At 50.4% G+C, this 20,863-nt stretch overlaps 1 protein-coding gene across 2 annotated transcripts in view; it reads left to right on the top strand.

Moving 5' to 3' along the window:
• The window catches only part of LOC119156470 (high density lipoprotein binding protein), a 39,987-nt gene that overhangs the window by 9,130 nt on the left and 9,994 nt on the right, over positions 1-20,863 (top strand). The window contains exons 1-18 of one of the 2 annotated variants that reach the window (XM_037406213.1): positions 5,482-5,593; positions 9,554-9,621; positions 10,164-10,276; positions 11,203-11,357; positions 11,909-12,124; positions 13,778-13,984; positions 14,458-14,673; positions 15,143-15,349; positions 15,564-15,671; positions 16,231-16,335; positions 16,794-16,872; positions 17,544-17,683; positions 17,989-18,093; positions 18,351-18,464; positions 18,795-18,881; positions 19,047-19,178; positions 19,481-19,699; positions 20,520-20,741. In XM_037406213.1, coding sequence (XP_037262110.1) covers positions 10,201-10,276; positions 11,203-11,357; positions 11,909-12,124; positions 13,778-13,984; positions 14,458-14,673; positions 15,143-15,349; positions 15,564-15,671; positions 16,231-16,335; positions 16,794-16,872; positions 17,544-17,683; positions 17,989-18,093; positions 18,351-18,464; positions 18,795-18,881; positions 19,047-19,178; positions 19,481-19,699; positions 20,520-20,741 — 2,388 coding nt within the window. In that variant the 5' untranslated portion in view covers positions 5,482-5,593; positions 9,554-9,621; positions 10,164-10,200. Of the gene's footprint in view, positions 1-5,481; positions 5,594-9,553; positions 9,622-10,163; positions 10,277-11,202; positions 11,358-11,908; positions 12,125-13,777; positions 13,985-14,457; positions 14,674-15,142; positions 15,350-15,563; positions 15,672-16,230; positions 16,336-16,793; positions 16,873-17,543; positions 17,684-17,988; positions 18,094-18,350; positions 18,465-18,794; positions 18,882-19,046; positions 19,179-19,480; positions 19,700-20,519; positions 20,742-20,863 lie in introns of those variants that run through there. The other variant, XM_037406212.1, reaches the window with a different exon arrangement.

Raw genomic sequence — 20,863 nt, 5'->3', positions numbered from 1 at the left:
TGCAGCAGCACTCTGAAAGCACCAGTGTGTGATGAGCACACAGTATGGCAGATACTTAAATTAAAAAGCAAGTTGAGATTGGCATGAAGAGCCAAAATTGAAACTAAAGGTTCTGACTGCAAGTAAGAAACCTTTTTCACTGTTAGGATAGTCAGGTATTGGAATAGGTTGCCCAGGAAGTTTGTGCAGTTTTAAGGTTTTCAAGTTAATACTTGGACTTCACAATCTCAAAGGTCTTTTCTAGCCTAAACAATTCTATGATTCTGAAACCTGACTGAAGAAAGCCCTGAATGCCCTGGTCTGACCCTGCTTCAAGCAGGATGTTGGACTAGAGATACCAGAGTCTGAGACCTCCAGCCTGTTGTCAGATGTTCTGAATTTCTGTGATTGCTTTCACTTGTGCTACTCTGTGCTATTGCCACTTTCCAGGCAATATATCAGGAGTCTTAGTTTCCAAATCTCTCTTCCCATTCTTGGGTCAGGTTAGTGTTTTCCATGACTGTGAAACTGTAAGGCAACACAGGAACAAAGTGAAATAAAGTAACTTCCTCTATTTAAAAAGTATTCCTCTTAAAATTGGCTCCCCCAGGGCCAAGTACCTGAAATTTGCATCTACTTTGACAACCTTTTCAATTCCTAAATTTGCCTATAACCATCTCAGAAATACAGGTGGGAAATTCATCTCAGTTGTTCTTGGTCTGAATGTATTACTTCTGTTTTCATCTCATTCCATTTTATCTATTCCATTTTATCTTGGTTATTTGCAATCCTAACTTCTCCTGAAAGCCAAATAATCAGATTTCTCTCCCAGTGTAAGTGGAAGGATGGACTCTGACCTGTGGCTTCCTTTTGCTTTGCTTTTGGATTGATTTTATTAAACTGTCCATTGACTTTCTTCCTCATCTCTGAAACAGCATTTGTTTTGCCAAAGCACCTGGCATCCAAGAATCACAGCTTTCTGAACAACCTGAAATGAAATGATGAGTCCACAGAGTAAATAAAGATGGCTGTGTGTGCATAGCCGGGACAACTGAGAGAATTTTACTGGTCAATTCGCCAAATCGGCAGCAAAACTAAGAGTAGAGCTTAAGTTTCTTGACTAATTTGTCTGCATTAACCACTACATCTTGCTTTCTTGTGGTGTCCCTGTGTGAAATGTGTATCTACCCCTTACACTAGCAGCTTCTCCTTTCTCTGCAGAGGGCTTGAAGCTACTTGTTTACGCTACGACGCTGCACCAGTAAGTTTCTGCTGTTGTTCCTACCTATTTTGCTTGCCCCTTTTTATAGAGCACCCTGAGATCGTCTAGCAAGAGCAGCATACATATTTTTTGCTAGCTGATGATTGCATAATTTTATTGTCAGGGTGCCCAGGAAATAAGTCAGTCTTTTAAACAACCATTTTGGCTTGAGAGTCCTGCTGAGGTTAGTCACCTGCTTTCAGTGTCTGGTCAGCTCTTCTGCTTGTGCAAGAGAATCGCCCTCAATAAACAATGTAAGTTTACCAGGAGAAAGGCAAGTGGTGTTGCACTCCCCTGGGACCTCTTATTTACACCACCTAGGTCCCATGTGAGACAAACACATGCAGCCGCTCAGCTTCCTTCCACCTCCCCCCCTTCTTTCACAACATGACTAAATGGTTGGCATTGAGATTAGTATATAGGCTTGGGTAGACTTTTTTTCTTTCTACCAGCAGTTCTCTAGTTGAGCATTTACAGCGGGCTTCTGAAGATGGTGGAGTTGCATGAAGTACAGCCAAGGGACAGTATTTAGCCTATGGAATCATTTTTTCCCAGAACTGATGTGTGAATGGGGAAGAGAGGTGCCCGACTTGCACATCCCTGGAAGTTTTCTTCCTCATGGTGAATAAAGAAAATCTGGCCTCAGAGTAACTGAGACATAAGCAACGTGGACTCATGTTCAGTCATTTTTCATGATGGAACTATTTTCATTCTCTTAGCAGAAGGATCTGTATGATTTGACCCTTAACTTCAATTTAATAGAGGTTTTCCTGTAGAAATAAAAACATTTTATTGGAAGATCCCATGGCAAGCCACAGCAATAGCTTTAGAGCTGAGAGGCATATATTGCTTGCTTTGGCTGAGAACCTCACCACTCTCCAGCATGAGTGCCCTGCCTCCTGAATCCTCTTCCACTTCTTTTCCTAGTGTGATGCAAAGTATTTCCCCACCCTTTTTCTCTTTATACCACTGGTGAGGGATGTGCCGAAATGGATACTTTCATGGGTAGTTCTTTGGTGGTGGTGACTTCAGTGTGTGAGATAAGGGTGCTTGTTTGTACAGTTTCAGAAACCTGGAGTTACATTTAACAGGAAATGAAGTCACAGCACACGCTTTTTGGAGCATGGTTGGGTTGCTTTCCAAATAAGGCTTGCAGTTTCTGGCAGGAAAAATACGGATCTCTTATAACAGTAGAAAATAAGAATGGTCTAGAAGAAACCCTTTGCAGAATTCTACCTCAGCTGAGGGTGAATGTGCCAGGAAAGACTAACCTTTTTGTGGTCTTTGCTCCAGTGATTTAAGGAGCTGAAAGTTTCTTCTCCTTTCCCCAGGAGTCCTGCAGTGGCGTGATTATGGAAAGCTTCTTAACTCCTTTGCTTTCACACTGGTGAACACATGTTCCAAAACACCAAACCCCAAACCTGTTCTGTTTGTTTTATCTCTGTGTGTGTTTCATATTTTTGCTGGTCCCATTTCTGTGCCCTCCCGCAGACTGCTGATAAGAGCTGCCAATTTGATAAGCCATGGAAACTATGCAGTACCCAGTCTTTTACCCTTTCTGTTGCACACTTGTGCTCTTCTTGGGAGCCTTCCTATTCAGTTGTTCTTGCAAGTTGTGAAGCCAGGCTCTGACATAATGCTGCCAAAATATTGGGATGCTAGAGGGAGGAGGGGCAGGTTAGTGTTTGTCCAGGGGTTGGATACCTTCTTCTGTTTCCTTTCCCCTTAGCTACCAAAAGTTCCTACGCCTGGCTTACAGAGGAACCATTTTACACTCATCTCCATGACCAGCATATTTTGTTGTTGTTAATGTGAGATTGCACTTGTGAGCAGGTAGACATAACCAGGCACTTAGAAGCCCCTGCAGGCCTCTCTCTGCCTGTATCCCATTGCCTTATTGAAGAAGAGGGACGGGGTGAGACGCAGATGTTTGATGTTGTGCTGGCAGGATGAGCAGCAGGTTGAAACAGGCCTCCTAACACCCTCTAAATGTGCTTTTGTCCATGTGTGGGACACTTCTGTACTTGATGAATGCAGGAGGAAACGTGAACTCTTCCCCTGTGGAAGATCTTCCTCTAAGGAGAACAGCCTGCGACAGGTTTCCTTCAGCAGAAATCATTTGAGGGTGGCATGCAGTGAGATGCTCTAGGCCTTCCAGTTAACTTCTGGGCCTGGCAGGCTTCCCTCCCACCACTTGCAGCTACAAATAATGGAAGAGCTACAGAAACAGACGGGGAAGATTCCTCTTAAACAGTCCTGGAGAGGAAGCCATGATAAAAGCCAGAAATCCATCATGTCCTGGCAACCTCGGTGACTGCAGCAGCACTACGCAGGCTGAGCAGGAGAGGGGCATATGGTTGTCTCATAGGCAGAAGGTGGCATGTCCCCCCAGAGGGTCCCTGCTGAACCAGGTGAGGAGATGGAGCTTAGGGAGAAGGATGTTGGTGTTTTGGTAAGATATTCCTCCGGTTCCCCGGCACAAGGGATCGCAGTACTTGCTTATGTCAGAGTTAATTGGACGCAACAAAGTTAGAGCGTTGAAAGGAGGCTGCTTGCTTTGCACTGGGGAGATAAACACAAGGGAAGGAAAGCTCCAGAAAAGCCTTGTGCATCTTGAGTGAAGTTCAGAGCATTTGTCTCAAAGTCCTGAATTGCACCACCCCTCCACACTCCCTGCTGCTGCCTGGAAGCAAAGTTGTCCAAACTCTGGAGGTGCTGTTGTTTGCCCCAGTCCCTGAAGCTCTGCTTTTGCATGGGCTGCCTCTGTCTCCATAGGCATCAGCCTGCTCGTGTGTCGTATGGGGTGCTGCTGGCATCCACAGCCCAGTTTTTGTTGGAGGAGCCTGAGCCAGCTCTTGGACCATATATGACGTGGCAGCAGTAGTTGCTGCCTTTCTGTGCAGCAGCCCCGTGCTTGGAGCAGTGTCCCTGCATCCTTGCAGAGACCGGCCAGACTTTGTGAGGAGAGGCCGGGTGGGGGGGGAGATGGATCATTGTGGTGCCTGGGCAGGGTGTCAACTCTTCGCGACTGTTCTCCTCCTCCCTTTGACTGACTTCCCGATCTCACCCACAAGTGTATTTTTATTTCCAGTGATAAATTGTTTGTGTCAAAAAGTTCAAGTGCTTTAATGATGTCGTTCCAGCTGCAGGATTAAAAGGAAAACTGGAGAAATCTCCTATTCTTGGTTCAATAAGTAATCATAATTTTACTTCAGGCTAAATACCATCTATGTTTCCATAAATACAGCACATGAATATTTCTAAAAATTACTATGTGTAATCAAAAGCAGTTATTCCAAAGACCTCGAATTTCTGTGGTCAGAGCTCCACAAAGCAGGTTCTTGCGTTTCGTTTGCCAGGGCCTGGGAGAGAGCAAGGTGTGAATGAGAAAACCAGTCACTAAGTGCAAGTTATGAATGATGAGGAAAATTAATCCTGTGTAGGAAAATGGGCAGAGACTGAGCTAATGCAAAAATCAGTGCAAATTCCAAGTATTTTTACACTGATGCGACTCCCCCCCTCAGTTCCTTGAGCGTGCAAGGCTAATAATTAAAAACATCTATATTGCACAAACTTTAATAAACATCCCCTCAGCAGGAAGGGAGGGTATGGTGCTTGCTGGCTCGCCTTTCCCCTCCTTCACTTTTCCCCATTTCCAAATTAGAGATTGGAATAAGAGGAGCTCTTGGGGGAGGCGGGGGTGTGATTTTTTTGTTGGTTTTGTTTTAATGTAGCTGTTACCTTGCCCCTTCTCCTGTCTGCAGCCTCAGCAGAGGGTGACCGCAGCTGTGACACCGGCTGCAGGAGGAGAACGAGCCGCCCGGGGCCGGGTTCCGGCTGTGGGACGAGACAGTGGCGGCGGGGCCGCCGCTCCCCGGGCCTGCCGGGCTTCTGGGGCTGATGGAGCTCTCGGGCGCCGCTCACGCTCGCCCACCCTGCGCGGCGCCAGTGGTTCTGGGCTCCGGGAGCGGCGGGGGACCGGCCCCTGCCGGGCGGGCGGCGCTTTCTGCCCGTCGGTGCGTTGCTGAAGGGAGGGGGCCGGGGCTTTCCCGCCGGTGTCAGCGCGGGGCGGGGAGCGGGCGGCGGCTGGGCCCCGGGGCCGCGCAGCGCTGGTGCGAGCCGCCCGCCGCCAAGCTCCGTGGGCCGGGCCGCTGCGGGCAGGCGGCGGGGCGCCCCCGGTGGCGCGGGGCACGCGTGGCGGGCCGGCCCCGCCGGGAAGGGGCATGTCCCGCTGACGTGCGGGCCGGGGATTGGCAGCGGCCCGGCCTATATAGGTGCTGGGGCGGGCGCCGCGCCGCTCTCCCAGGAGCGCTCCGGTTCTCCAGCAGAGCGGGCGAGCGGGCACCGGCCGGAGTGAGTCACGGGAGGGGGGGGCGGCCCCTCCGCCGCGGCGCCGACGTGGAGGCTGGCGGGGGGTGGGGGGGAGGGCGGCCCGTCGCGGCGCGGCCTCGCTTCCTCCCTCTGGGCACCGACGTGTTGGCGCCACCGGGAAACTCCGGGCCAACTTCCCGCCGGCCGGCCGGGCAAAGTCCGTCGGGAGCCGCTCGGGGCAGCCGGCGGCGCGGCCTCGGCCGGTACCGGCAGCAGCTGTCGGGCAGCGCTTGCTTGCGGCGCCGTCCCGTAGCCGCGCTGCTGGGCCCTGCGCCTGCGTGGGGAGGGGGCGGCCCGGCCCGGGACGCGGCGTGGCTCCTCTCGCCGGGCGGAGAGGGCTAGCGGCACGGGGCAGGGCGGCCCGGCCGCTCGGAGGGTTTGCGCCCGACACGAGCCAAAACGGCCGGCGCGGGCGTTTGTCCGGCACCCGATCATCCCTCGCAGCGCCGCAGGCGGGGCAGCCTGCCCCCGGGTGGCGGCGGCCGGGCGGCCCGCTCCCGTCGTGGCTAGAGGGGGCTAGCGCCTCGGCCCTGCTCCCTGGGCCCCCGGGAACGTGCTTACGCGGACGCGGGGGGACCCAGTCCGTGCCTGCCCAGCCCCGCGCCCGCCTCGCTGCCGGCGCGGAGCCGTGCTCGGGGGCTGTCACCTGGACCCCCGCGGGAGCATCTTCCCTCCGCTTAGCCTGATGCGGCCGCCCCCGGCCTGCACCCCGGAGGGCCGCGCCGGGCCGGGGCTGCCACTGCCCCGCGGCTGCCGCCGGCCCCGGTGCCACCCGGGGGATGCGTCGGTGCGCGCCCCCTCCCCCCCGCCCCGGCTCGGCCCGCGCGGGGGGCGCGGGTGACAGCGGGGCCCGGCCGAGCTCTTTAAGGGCGCCGCCCCGCCCCGCCGCCCCGCCCCCGGTGCCGGCAAGTGCTGAGGTGGCGCTGGCGGCGCCGCCCGGCCTGGCCTGGCCTGGCCCGTGGAGGCCGGTGCTCCCTCGCCCCGCCTCGCCTCGGCCTGGTGTCCTGGGCCAGGCCCTAGCGGGCCGCGGGCGCTGCCGCACGCCGGAGGCGCTCCCCGAGGCTGCTGCCCCTGGAGTGCGCGGCCCCCCTGCCCCGGGCCCGGTGGGAGATAGCGGCAGAGCTCGGCACAGCCCGGGAGCTGGCGGGTCGTGGCGGTAGTGGGCGAGTAAACGCAGGGCTCGGCCCGGTGTGCGTCTGGCTGCGTGCGGGGCACCGGCCGCTTCGGGAGCCGGTGCAGAGGGACGGGCTCGGCCCTGCCCCGTTGCCGCCTGCGCCACCCCGGCCACGGGGCCCGGGCCCTCGGGCTCCGGGAGAGCCCAGTCTTCAGAAAGCAAGTGTGGCCCCTGGCCTGCCGAGGGGTCGCCTGCACTGCACAAGGGCCTGGCGGCAGAAGGCGGCTGCCACAGCCAGCCCAGCCCTGCTGCTGCCTGCCATCCTAGCTGCGTCTGGCTGCAGCTGACTCGATTAGCAAAATGCTAATATTTTTATTATATATAGTTTAGATAACACACAACTGACGCTTCTGTCCACAAGTACTGATTGTGTTGGCAATGTAACTCATGACTCTGCTTTAGTTTCTCTTTGTACAAATATTTCCCGTGTGGTTAGGTCTGGCCCTTGCTGGAGGTTATTTTTAGGATGATTTCGTTCTCTTTAAGCGCGCCCCAGACTTCTGAAACTTCTTGTGGCACACAAAACCAGCACTATATACGGTGTATAAACTAGGCAGTTTAAAACCTGTTGACCCAGTCAGCCACACGCTGGCATGACGTAGCTGTAACCTTAGTTTCAAAACCTAAAGTGGGAAGTTGGGGACGTGTAGGCTCCAGATGTGATGCCTGGGCTGCTGGTTTTGATGTTACATTTGAAATGCCGTTCCGATGGCCACCTCCGATTTTGGCCAGAGATGAATCCCTGAGGCCTACAATAAATATACCAGATGTTTGAGGTTACTGGAGATGAAGAGCATTTGTTTTTAGCTTGCTGTATGGGTGATGAAGCAGAAATTCATTTGCTGCCCTTAGATTTCTCTTTGAATGTCTAGCTGTTCTCCGAGGTGGAGGCTACAGGGAAGAAAGATCTCTGCAGCAGGTGTGAACACAGTGAAACCAGCAGCTGTGCCTTGAGGTTGTGGCACTCTGGCAGGAGCTATATTGGGTGTCACTCGCTGACTTGTCATCCTTACCCTCCTCCTCTAAGGAGCAGAGCACATGCAAGATGAGCCAGGTGGTGCTTTCCTCAGAAATGAGAGTTATGAGCACATCCATGCATGCTGTTAGCAAGGCTTTAGCCAGACTTCATCAGCTGCTTGCAATGTCTAGGATGCTTCTTGCTCCTGCCCTCGTTCCTGTCTGCAGCTTGCCGTGAGGTGGTGGCACCTCAGTAGTGACCCAGTGGGCTGGAGGAGCCAAGACTGAGTCTGCAGGCCTTGCTGGAATACCCTGGGGCAGGTGCGTTACTGTGCTTTCCTTGGTTCTGCGTTGCACCTTGGGGTAACCACCACTAGTGAGGAGAACTCGGGTACTTCTCTGAGATCAGATTCTGAGCCACCCTTTCCTATATACCAGCAAATGTCTTGCAGAGCCTCTTGATGCTGCAGCAGCTGTGCTTCAAACAGCATGGTGGGCTGGCTGGCCGGCCCGGTAGCTGCTACTTCATTGTGGCAGATCATTACAGGATTAATTGCAGCATTAGCTCTGTTGCTTCGATAGCGCAGGTGGTGTTACCTTGTGCCTGATAAGAGACATGTTGAAGTGGGGGAAAATACTCCACCCTTCACTGAGGTGGAGATCAGGCCTGTGTGGCCCTGTTGCATTACCGCTGTCCTTGTTCTTCCCTCCATTCCTTCTGCTGCTGTCACCTTCCTGTACTGTGACACAATGTAAGCGTGATGTAGGACACCACATCAATGATGCTGTGGTTTTGGGAGCCTTTTCTGGCGCACTTGGAGGTCAGAAATGGCAACTGTCAGTTTACTGAAAAGTGTCCGAGTTTACTGTTCAGAAGAAGGTCTGAGCAGCACTTGCAGGGTTCGTGCGGGAGAGGGCTGCTGGTCACATGAGCTGTCAGAAGCACTGACTGGATTTTAGAAGAGTGCGAGACCTGCCAGAGCATGTGTAACTGCTGGGGGGGACTCCAGGTGTGGGGAAGTGTTGTACATCTGGAAGAGTGTATACTGTACCAGCTTTTACATATTTAGTTATATTCCTAAGTACTTTTTCAGTTGATCTGCAGATCCGGATACAGGAGATTTAAAGCTCCCACCAACAGCGATGTTTTTTTCCTGGTTCCATCTTGTTGTATGCATTTAAAATTGCCCATGTAAACCACCATGGGCTTTGTTCTTCTGACTTGCAGACTTAGGTCTGGAGACAGTTCAGTGTCTGGTGCATGATCTTACTACAATAAAAAATGAAGAGGTGGACTGACCAGCAGCTGTGTGTGGATAGCCCTAGTGTTTGCCTTAGTTTGTGAGGATGTCTGTGTTGATTCACCCAAGCTCCACTAAACTACATTCCTAACTTCTGACTGATGCCAGTGTTGCTGGCAGGTTTTCAGGTTGTTAGTCTCCTCTGACTAGATGTTGATGCTCTTGCTTGCAACCCTGAAATTTCATGTCTGTCTTGCACATCTGTTATTAATTGACTGTATTTTTGCCTGATACTGGATGGCTGCTCTTGTCGCTGGTGTGATGAAAGAGTAGCTACTCCAGGCTTCCTGCTGGTGAGGTTGAAATAGATAGTGGTGGTGTTGCCTGTAGCTCTAGTAAAACATGACAGGTAAAGTGTGGTGAGATATGACTCAGTGTGAGAATGTTTTGGATAGGGTGCAAGTTGGAAACACAGTATAGGTGGTACTCTTTTGAAAGGTACAGTAAGAGGGGTGTCATGTTTTCCTGTTGTCTTGGAGCAGTCACTTTTTTTTTTTCTTTCCTATAAAGCAAAAGCTGGCAGGCTGACAAACGGGCAGCTTACAGGACGGACTCTCTGGCTACTGACCATTTAGCTGGTAAGTTCTTATTTTGGGAGAGTCAAAGATCTTGCTGTTGCTGAGCTTGCTTGTCACAGGGGCTTTCTGAGTGTATCCCTAAGTCAGTGGGAGTTCAGGCACCTAAATAAGTTTTTCAGGAAGAGGCAGCATCCTGGGCCCTTTTTTGTTTTCTCTCCAGGGTTACACAATGGTCTTGCACTGACTGCGTGTACCTTCGGATACTAGTCTTAAAATTGCACACCATTAATAATTGATAGATTAATTAGAGTATGCTTTAACAGCTTCTGGTGTCCCCCTTTCCAACAGCCACCTTAGACTGCACATCCTCTGCCTTCTTAATGAGGAGCTTCGGTTTTGATGCCCACTGTGCTATGAGGAAAAATCCCCCTGAGTTTCTGTGTGGTTCAGCAAGAGAACAGGGCAGCAGACTGGCACTGTAGGTGCTTTTCAAGAGGCCAACTGGAAAAGTGCTCAGTAAACACATAATTTGTCTTCCTGGAGTGACTTGTGTGCATCTTGAGTGGTGCTGGTAATAGTGTTGCCTCCTCTGTCTCTTCCAGTGGCATACCCGGATTGTGTGTGGGTGGGAAGTCGACGATGAGCTCCGTGGCAGTTTTGACCCAGGAGAGCTTTGCCGAACACCGCAGTGGCCTGACTCAGCAGCAGGTGAAAGGTGAGGAGACACAGTTGGGTTCCTGTGATGTGCAGGCAAGGTTCCTTGCTGTTAGCCAAGCTCGCTCCATGCCTCCGGCTCCCCCTAAGTGTCCAGGCACGGCGTTCGCCATTCCTAGACTGGTGGCCTGCCAGACACTGGCTTTCCACCAACAGGAGCACATCGGTGGTGCTGCACAGTGCAGGGCCAGGCGGAGGCAAGCGTCAGATCTTCACAGAGCTCTGGCTAGCGATGCTGTCAGCCATGGGGCAGGGCATGTGCAAGCATGGGTCATTGGGCTGCAAGAGAGCCTCGTGGGATCAGTGTGCTGGATTGTCACTTCCTCCTTTGCTCAGCCAGGTGCTGGGGAAAGTCAGTATAACTGTATTAACTGACTCACTGATGGGTCTCGGCACCCATTCTCCAGCTGCGAGCTGGCCCGCTTGGCACAGCCCAGTGCACAGCTGAGTCGAACATAAGGTACAGGCTTTCCCTGGACTCCGCCCCAACTAGAGTGCTTCTGCTTCTCTCTGCCTTCTTCCTGGGCATATGTCTGTCTTGTCCCCTTCTGACCTACAGCCTTGCTCTGTTCCTTTTGATTTCTTTCTGCTCGGCCTGTTCTCCCCTGATTAAGCTCCTCTCAACAAAGTTGGCGATAATGTGCTGTGTTTGCTGCCACCATTCACTTGCACGTTTGCTTCCTGCATCCATAGTGCCAGCTCAGACAAGGCTGGTTGTTCATGGCACCTACTGCAATCTGTGCTGTGCTGGGGTCAGTTGTGCTCCAGACTTGGCTGCTCCACAAGCATAACTGTAATAGGATTAATAGTAGTGGACAAGTCATTTGTTGTCCTTTGTTAATGATGTCTAAATAGAGTTGCACTGCCTACGAATAGGGGCATTTCTGTGGGGAGAGCATCTCAATTGCCTTGTTTGCTTCACCCCAGTAACAGCTTTAAACTCTGAAGAAGAGAATGATCCTCCAACCTACAAGGAAGCCTTCCCTCCGCTCCCTGAAAAAGCCCCATGTTTGGAAGCTGCCCAGGAACCTGCTGGGCCCTGGAGCAAAATCCGACCAATAAAGGCTTCTGTCATCACTCAGGTTGGTGGAAGTGGGTGTCTTATATCCCTCCTTTTCATCCCTCCCCAAAGTAGGTAAAGTGAAGCTTTCCCTGGAGTATGAAATCCCTTAGCGTGTCAGATTAACTGCGTCTTTGCTGTACTTTGCCCTGGGGCACAAGGAAGACTGCAGCTGAATGCTAGGACTGCTCTGCAGGGGAGGGATGTGTTGAAAAACTGTCCAGAAAAAGCTCTGCATCCCTGTTGCACAGATAGCTGGAACAGGCCTGAAGGGAGGACTGCAAAATGCAAGGAGTGAGTGCTAATCCCTTAGAGTATTCCCCCGCCCCCCCACCCCAGCACGTTCTTTAGGAAGGCACTCAGTTTGGGACAGACTACCTGCTGCAGTGCCCTCGTACTTTCCTTAGTTGCAGCTGGTGTCTCCACTGGAAAGGCTGATGGGTCACATGAATCTGGGAACTTAGTACGCCAGTGAAGTCCTCCTGTATGGCAATAAGAGAGGGAGGCACTGACAATCAAAAGCACACTGACACCTTGCTGTGCCCTGCTTTTGTCTGTCCCGTGGCTGGGCAGGTGTTCCATGTGCCGCTGGAGGAGAGGAAATACAAGGACATGAATCAGTTTGGAGAAGGCGAGCAGGCCAAGATCTGCCTTGACATCATGCAGAAGACAGGAGCTCACCTGGAGCTGTCTCTCGCGAAGGACCAGGGCCTTTCGATCATGGTCTCTGGCAAGCTGGAAGCAGTCATGAAGGCTCGGAAGGAGATTGTCGCTCGACTGCAGACTCAGGTGAGGGCATCTAACTGTTTCTGCCTTCATCTTTGCTCTTCCCCAAGACTCGCAAATGCTTTGAGGCCCTTGGGCATGTGTGCTTGTAAGCCAAAGAGGTACGTTATTACATGACTAATTCAGCTTTGCCATATATTTTCAAAGCACACAATTGGCAGTTTGGAATGGAAATGAGGCTTAAAATAGGGTTCCAAGGTAATTACAGGCCGTGGTGTTGCATGAAGCGTGGAGTCTGCAATCTCTGGAACACTTGAATTGCAAACAGTGGCTTTGTACTGAGGTGCTGGTGCTGGAGGGGGTGCAGGAGCCTCACACACAAAGCTAGTAGTGTGTGAGAACGGGACTGTGCTTTTCCTGAAGTCCTTCAGAGGAGAATGTGGAAGGCTGGGAGAAAGAAAAGTAGAGAAAAGGAAGTCCTGCCACAAGCCGAAAGCTTCGGGTCACGGTTCTGCATTGTGTAACTCAAGCCACACTGGTAAGGAGCCACAAACCTGTTGTTTAAGTTGCTTCAGTCCTCTAGGTTTTGACCTCTTACCTTAAGATTCTTGAGCTCATAATCAAGGTGGTAGCTCTTGTTAGGATGTATCGCAGCCAGGTGTTACAGTGTGTTTTAAAGTATAATGTCAAAGGTAGTTAATGCGATGTTAATACCATGTCTGCTTAGTGCTGTTCAGCCCCTGTGTCATACCCTGCCAGAGGAAAGAGAAAGGAACAAAACTACATAATGTGCATCTGAAAAAACAGTTCAGGTCATACCACCACAGATCCATGAGCCACTGTTCTTAAATATACCTCCTACTGCCCTGGTCCCAGGTCTGGAAGGTGTGTCTGTATTCCAGCTTCTCTGAGGCTTGGCTGGCTCCAGTACAGGTACACAGAGCTGAAAAGTCACACCAAGTGATCTTTTATTTTTTCTATTGTAGCTTAATTTGTAATTGTCTGATTGCTGTTAGTAGTTACATAATCACAGGAATCAAGAGCACGATAGCAGTCGTCAGCTACCAGACCTGTAAAAACTCAGTGAGAAGGGAAGAAGTCAGGAACCCCTTTTATAGACCAGCCCTTTAATAGTAGATTGAGAGAAGCTCTTGGGACCCCTTTTCCATGTGGGGCCTTCTAGAAGCAGTCCCAGGAGCAGCATGTGCTACACTGAAGACACCTTACCACTAAGTAGCGGTAAGCATCTTCTAGCTGCCTGCCTCCTGGAGTAGGTTTCTGGTGTTGAATTTCTGTTTCCTAGGAGTCATACTGCATGTCTTGTTCTCTGTAGCCTTGGCAGCAGATGTCAGAGTTCAGATAAACTCCACCTGTGAGCTGTCATCTCAGTTGTTGTCTGGTGTACTGATGCAGTGTCTTACACTGGAGGAGAGGCACCTCCTCATCTGTATCTAAAGGCCTTTGCTAATTCAGAGTGCTACTCCTGCGCAAACAGAAGGGTTTTGAGGGAAAGGTGGGGTTTATACCCCTGGTATATAGGCACTGTAGATCAACTGGTACAATGTCAGCCCTCAAACAAAATGTGCTGGGAAGGCGTTGTGTTTGCTCCTCAGTAGTACCACTGAGCAGCATCTAACTTGCTTTCCCTGGCTCTGTTCCTGTGGATCTGCCAGTGCAGGCAAGGCTTTTCACAGATGCTTGGTTCTCGTGTTGCAGGCTTCAGCGACAGTTGCCATCCCCAAGGAGCACCACCGTTTTGTCATTGGAAAGAATGGTGAGAAGCTGCAGGACCTGGAGCTCAAAACTGCAACTAAAATCCAGATCCCCCGCCCAGATGACCCCAGCAACCAGATCAAGATCACCGGCACTAAAGAAGGGATTGAGAAGGCCCGGCACGAGATCCTGCTTATCTCTGCTGAGCAGGTACCTCAGTACAGTGATCTCTCTCATGGCATTAGCTGGTCAGCTATTTTGCTTCCCCATGGTATAGTCGAAGTTTGTAGCCACCGTGGCTACAGTCAGTGGCTAATGTTAGTCTGAATGGAGACTTATACTGTGCCACTGGCTGTATGAGCACCGCTGCCAGGTCCTGCAACTTCTTGTGCTGCGTTTTGTCCATCTCTGAAGTCAAAACAAGCATTTGATAGTTGAAGTGAAGTGTCTTAGGTGCCAGCTGAGATAAGGCAGGAGATCACAGGGGTGAGTATTGTAAATAAGGAGCAGCAGCAGCAACCGTATTTGTAGATTGAAAGAGGTGGAGATCTACAAGCCCGCAAACTGAGAAGGTTGCTTGGGCCAGAGTGTCAGGCAGGACAGCCCTGGGAACTTAGCTGTGTCTGGCAGAGACTGTAATATAGAGGGCAGTTCCCACCAAGGTCTGTTGTGGGCTCTTCCAGGATAAGCGTGCCGTGGAGCGGCTGGACGTGGAGAAAGTGTACCACCCTTTCATTGCTGGCCCTTACAACAAGCTGGTGAGTGAGCTCATGCAGGACACAGGGACGCGCATCAACATTCCTCCACCCAGCGTCAACAAGACAGAGATAGTCTTCACAGGAGAAAAGGAGCAGCTAGCCCAGGCTGTGGCTCGAGTTAAGAAGATCTATGAGGAGAAGGTACGGATGGTCCATAAAGCTTCCCACCTTCCCCTGGCACCTGCTCCTAGGCACTCTTCCCTTCTTGTTCTACTTTTGTGCATCCCTCTGTTGCATCTGGCTCAGCAGCCCTTGCAGTACATGACCCCGAATCTTACCATTTCCTCACTCAGCAGAGCGGGAGCTGGGCTGATACTATCAGGGAGGTGACAGATTTCTCACTTTTCTGTATCGTGGGACTTAGCAGGCCACCAAGAGCTCCCCTGGCTCTTGTTCACACCGGTGCTACTAAGGAAGGATAGAAGTGTGACGTCTACAGTGGTGGCCAGCTGACAGTATCAAAGTTGCTACATAAGTAGAAGTTGCTGAAGAGTGAATGTCACTCCAGTTTATTTCCCACAGCCAACGTTGCTGTGAATATCCTTGTTGTGGGTTGTTGGGCTGTTTTTCCTTGTGGAAAATATATTTCCTTTCCTGTTTTTCCCTATAGAAAAAGAAGACTACTACCATTGCAGTGGAGGTGAAGAAGTCCCAGCACAAGTATGTCATCGGCCCCAAGGGGAATTCCCTGCAGGAGATCTTGGAGAAGACTGGAGTCTCTGTCGAGATCCCACCCACTGACAGTAGCTCGGAGACGGTGATACTGCGAGGCGAGCCTGAAAAACTTGGGCAAGCATTGACTGAAGTCTATGCAAAGGTACTGACAAGATGGGCTAGGCCTCCTTTGAAGGTCCCATGAAGATACATTTGTGAGCACTGACAGGTGTAGCGGGGGTGGTCTCTCTTGGGCCATTAGAGGTGCAGCTTAGAAGTCAATACCGGAGGTGCAGCATGGGAATTGGAACAGAATTGTTGTGAAGGCCTCTTCCAGTTTGTCCATCAAACAGCTGCTCTGTTTTTCTGTCTCTCAGGCCAACAGTTTTACCGTCTCCTCGGTCTCTGCCCCCTCTTGGCTTCATCGTTTCATTATTGGAAAGAAAGGACAGAACCTGGCCAAAATAACTCAGCAGATGCCAAAGGTATGGATGAGCTGGTTAGCTTAGCACCCCCGGCGTAGAAAAAGGTTTAGTCCAGATCACTCGTCACGGAAGAGAGAGGTGTCTTCTAGCGTGGGTAAACCCAGGGGGAAATGACACAGATCTTTGCTGTTCAAGGGAACCCTCTCTTTTACTGCTGCAAACACTGCTCCTCCTATGTTATTGTCATGGTTGAGCCCTTCCAAGGAAGCTTTATGTGGTGCTGTTTTGAGAACTGATGTAGTAGGATACCTGGAAATGCCGACTGCAACAAGGCTTCTCCCTGGTGAGTTAGATGGTATCTAGATAAAGGCTAGATGAGTAACTTCTCCAAAGCCCTTGCAGACTCCGGGACAGCACCAGAGCCTTGGGCTCTAGGCACTGCCATATGGCCAAAATTGTTAAGTTACTGACTTCTAAAATTGCGGGAATTTTGTTTGTACTTTTTGGGAAGGAGCGCATCTCTTAGTGGCAGGGATCGATGGTGTAGGCCTGACCGACAGCATTGGCCTGGCTTCGATCTTGGAAAATTCTTAAGAGATTCATTGTCTTTCATCTCAAGGTTCACATTGAATTCACTGAAGGAGAGGATAAAATCACTTTGGAAGGACCTACAGAGGATGTGAATGTGGCTCAGGAACAGATTGAAGTCATGGTCAAGGATCTGGTGAGTTGGTATTATTAGTTCCAGTAAGAAACTGGGGGAAGAAGGGGCAACAGAGCAGAGATGATCAGGTGTTTATCACATCCATATGATGTCTTGACATGCTTAATAGAACTTGCAGAAGACAAATTGTGTGGCAGGTGGATGAGACCCCCTTGGTTATGAAACTCATCCATAGCATTCTTAAAAAATGAGCAGCTGGTCTTAAATTTTTTGATACAGAGAAGGAAGGATTCTCCTTGTTATAGCTGGAGAGGCATATAAATTAGTCTTTTAAATGTTTCATGAGCATAATGCTCTCTTCTCAAACCAGAGGAATGCTTGTGCTCTGCTTAATAGCAGGAGAAGTGCTTGTAGCTGACTGCTGGTGAGTCAGTGCCGATACTGGCAGTAGGCAGTTACTTAGGGCACGAGACAGAAGCCGTGGCCTACCCTACCTGGCCCTATACAATTCTTTTTAGATCAACCGGATGGATTACGCAGAAATCAACGTTGACCACAAATTCCACCGACACCTCATTGGCAAGAATGGAGCTAACAGTAAGTGGAGTGCCTTTCTAGTCCTTCCCATGCTCAGACTCTCCATGTTTAGTAGATCGTATCGGGGGCTGTGTAGCTCACCCAGTGTGCTGTCTCCATCACATTTCCTCTGCTTTTCTGGAGTGGTGGTGGTACAAGGAGATAAATGGGCAGTGAGGCCTTGCAATGGCTTTAATGTGTGAAAGTATCTTGGGAGCTTGAACAGTAGCGGAATTACTTTGATGTGTCCTGGAGGAAATGTTTTGAATTTTTTTTTGTTATAATTATTTTGAAGTTGCTCTGTGTGGATTACATTTTAGCAGCCAGTTGTGGGTGGTGGAAATCTGCTTGGTGAGCTTCTCCCCAGAAAAGAATTTGGGATAGAAATGAATGATTATCTTCTGCTCTAAATGTGATACTGTTTGGGGAAGAAACATGCCTCGCTCTGACAAGTGAACAATTGGCTCTGTAGATGCCACAGTATTTACTTGTACAGGTTCTTGTGTGGCACAGATCTGCTCTCGCTGAACTCCAGGGTGAAGAGGCAATTTCCCCTGTCTCAACCCTACCCCACTGAGCCCTCCTCAGAGGCAGGTTTACTTCTTAAACAGCCTCTGAGCAGTGATAATCAAGGTGCCTTGCTTCCAAGTCTTTGCCTGGCAGACTGCGTCATCACAGTCCTTGCCTTGAAGTTAACAGGATTAAGGACCTGTACAAGGTGTCTGTGCGCATTCCCCCGGACAATGAGAAGAGCAACCTGATCAGAATTGAAGGAGACCCACAGGGGGTCCAACAGGCCAAGAAAGAGCTGCTGGAACTCGCTTCCCGTATGGTAAGTGAGTAGGATGTGATGTTTGGGAGACTGCAGGGTTTGGGCTCTCGTGTTCCCTTGTAACCTTCTGGTGCGAGTGTGCGCCCCTTGCCCACCGAGCACTTGGGTCTCATGACAAGTGCAAGTTCCTCTTCGCAAACGTCTTCCTCTATTCCCTTGGGTAGCCCTTCTCTGTCAACCTAGAGTGAATGTTGTCTAGAGAAAAGAGGGACAGTGCTGGCAAGTAAACTGTCAGGCAGCAAACTGGTAATTAAAAGTATATGGCTCTCCTGCTGAACACTCAGTGTGAGCTCTGTTCTCATCAGGAAAATGAACGCACCAAGGACCTAATCATTGAACAGAAATTCCACCGGACCATCATTGGACAGAAGGGTGAGCGGATCCGGGAAATCCGGGAGAAATTCCCAGAGGTAAGGCTTTTTAGGAATCCAGAGGGGTTCTTTCCTACATGGTTAGTAGGCCTGTCGTCACTGAAGTCGTAACTTTAGTGGCTCTGTAGCTCAGAGAAGTGTCTGAGAAGATAGTTCTTTTAGCTAGAGGCCGCTAACACCGTTACCCTTTTCTGAATGGGAAAAGGGAATGTGTAGGATCCCCCCAACCTTTGCATGTGTCTGACACAAGGGTTCTTGCATTTGCTTGAGTTGACTATAAATGACCACTCCTGCAGGTTATCATCAACTTCCCAGACCCTGCACACAAGAGTGACATCGTCCAACTGAGAGGTCCCAAAAATGAGGTGGAGAAGTGCACCAAGTACATGCAAAAGATGGTGGCAGACCTGGTAAGGAGGTCTTCTGTCTGCTGTTCCCTCCTACGTGCCTGGATAACCCTGGGGCAAAGCAGAGCTCTACTGGCTTGGGTAGAGCTAAAACACCTCAAGAGGGAGGGAGCTGTTGACACTGTTTTGGCTGAATAGAGGCAGGGGGGTAGTACCTGTTATTGAAGGCTATAGGGGAACGTACTTGCCTTTGTTTATTCTTGCAAGTCTCTCGTATAGAGAACTTCCTTGGGTCTAAGCCTGTTGTCAGAAGCTTGTTTATCAGAGTTCCTGAGATCAGGCCTCACTTCCACGACAGCATAAACTTCAGTTCTCTCTTCCTTTCTCCCTTAGGTTGAAAACAGCTTTTCTATTTCTGTCCCCATCTTCAAACAGTTCCACAAGAACATCATAGGGAAAGGAGGTGCCAACATCAAGAAGGTGAGATATTTTTCCTATCTCAAGTGCTTATGATGATCACTGCCTGCAGCAAAATCCCACTGGATGCTCTCTCCTGCTCATTGGTGATGTCAAATATAGCCTGCAAGGGCTTTTTTCTGACATGGGACACTTCTGAGATGATTTTTTTTTTTTCCTTTGTGGCAGATTCGTGAAGAAAGCAACACCAAAATTGATCTCCCAGCAGAGAACAGCAACTCGGAGACAATTGTTATCACAGGCAAGAGGGCAAACTGTGAGGCTGCTCGCCACAGGATTCTTGCCATCCAGAAGGAGCTGGTAAGTGAAGCAACTGGCCTTTTGCGGTTGAGGGACCGAAAAATGTTGCTAGAAGACAGAGATACAGACGTGGTTGTATTGGGTGAGGGCAGGGAGGAGACAAATGTGTCAGTCTGTTTTTGACTCATAAACCTAAGTTTGTGGCTGATCCTGTCAGGAGTAGCCAGTCTAAAACCCCTCTGGTCAGGCATTTCTTCCAGATCTATAAAGCTCCTAGCAAGGTGGGAGTTAGAGGGTAAGCAGAGTGGGTGCAAACACATTTGTGCAGCTTGACTCAAGAGGCTGGTACTGTCCTGTCTTAGGCCAACATCACAGAGGTGGAGGTCTCTATTCCTTCCAAACTGCACAATTCCCTCATTGGTGCCAAAGGCCGCTTCATCCGTTCCATCATGGAGGAGTGTGGTGGAGTCCACATCCACTTCCCCACCGAGGGCTCTGGCAGTGACACCGTGACCATCAGGGGCCCAGCACAGGATGTGGAGAAAGCCAAGAAACAGCTGCTGCATCTGGCAGAGGAGAAGGTGAGACTTGTCTCATAGGGGAAGGAGCAGATTGTTTGGGCTAGCTGTTTTTTTGGGGGTGTTGAAGTGTTTCCCCCTGCCTCTGGCAGGGGACAACCTAATCCTCTTTCAAGGGATTTGAGTACAGTTTGGATGATGAAAAAACTATGCTTCCATCCTTGTGAAAATTAGTTCTTCCCCCATGTGTAGAACTGGCTGTAATGCTTCTCTGCCCAGGCTGGAGACATACTCAAAGAGTTAAGGCTCCCTGCTCCTGTGGTGTGAATGCTGTTGGGTATCCACAGTTCTCCAAAACAGCCTACTCTGCATGTCTCCTTTACTTTTTTCTTGATCTCTGAATTCCAGCTCCAGTTCTTCCATTTCACTGCATATATCCAGGTTTGAGAACGTTGGGTGACCAAACCTTGCCCTGAGTTGTGACTGATTGGTTATTTTAACAGCGAGAAAAAACCCTTTCTAATATCAGCATGTCAACATGTTCTCCTGATCAGTTGGTTGCCTCTGCTGCCTGGCTTGCAGCAGTTGGTTAGCAAATGGTTATGCTGCCTTGTGTGAGTGTCAGACCCTTCTATTTTCGGCTCATATTCTCACCATTTGTGCTGCATGTAGAGTTGTCTTTTCAGCCCTGAGAACATCTTTTGGGTAACATTTTTAATTTAAGACATTGTAAACCTTTTTGACTTTGACAGCGCGCTGCATCTACTTTGTTCTTGCAGTGCTGTGTATGTGGGTGCAGATAACATAACTCCATGCTTACTATGGATGCTGATCTGTACTTTCTACATATTGACATGTTTCATGGGTATCTGACTCCTTTCAGCAAACAAAGAGTTACACTGTGGACCTTCGTGCAAAGCCAGAGTACCACAAATTCCTTATTGGTAAGGGTGGTGGCAACATCCGTAAGGTGCGTGACAACACTGGGGCCCGCATCATCTTCCCAACCTCTGAGGACAAAGATCAGGAGCTGATTACTATCATGGGAACGGAGGAGGCTGTCAAAGAGGCACAGAAGGAGTTGGAGGCCCTCATCAAGAACCTGGTATGAACTATTTTTTCTACTTCCTTGCCTATCATGGTAGCAAGATGTAACGAGTCAGTATGAAAGACCTGCTTGTCCTAAAACCATCTGCTGCCCTTCATGGTAGCTCAGGAAGATCCTCC

Source organism: Falco rusticolus, chromosome 13 (genome assembly GCF_015220075.1).
Source record: "Falco rusticolus isolate bFalRus1 chromosome 13, bFalRus1.pri, whole genome shotgun sequence".
NCBI classification, from domain to species: Eukaryota; Metazoa; Chordata; class Aves; order Falconiformes; family Falconidae; genus Falco; species Falco rusticolus.
The sequence above is the reverse complement of the archived record's forward strand: the minus strand, read 5'-3'. Positions and strand labels throughout refer to the sequence as shown.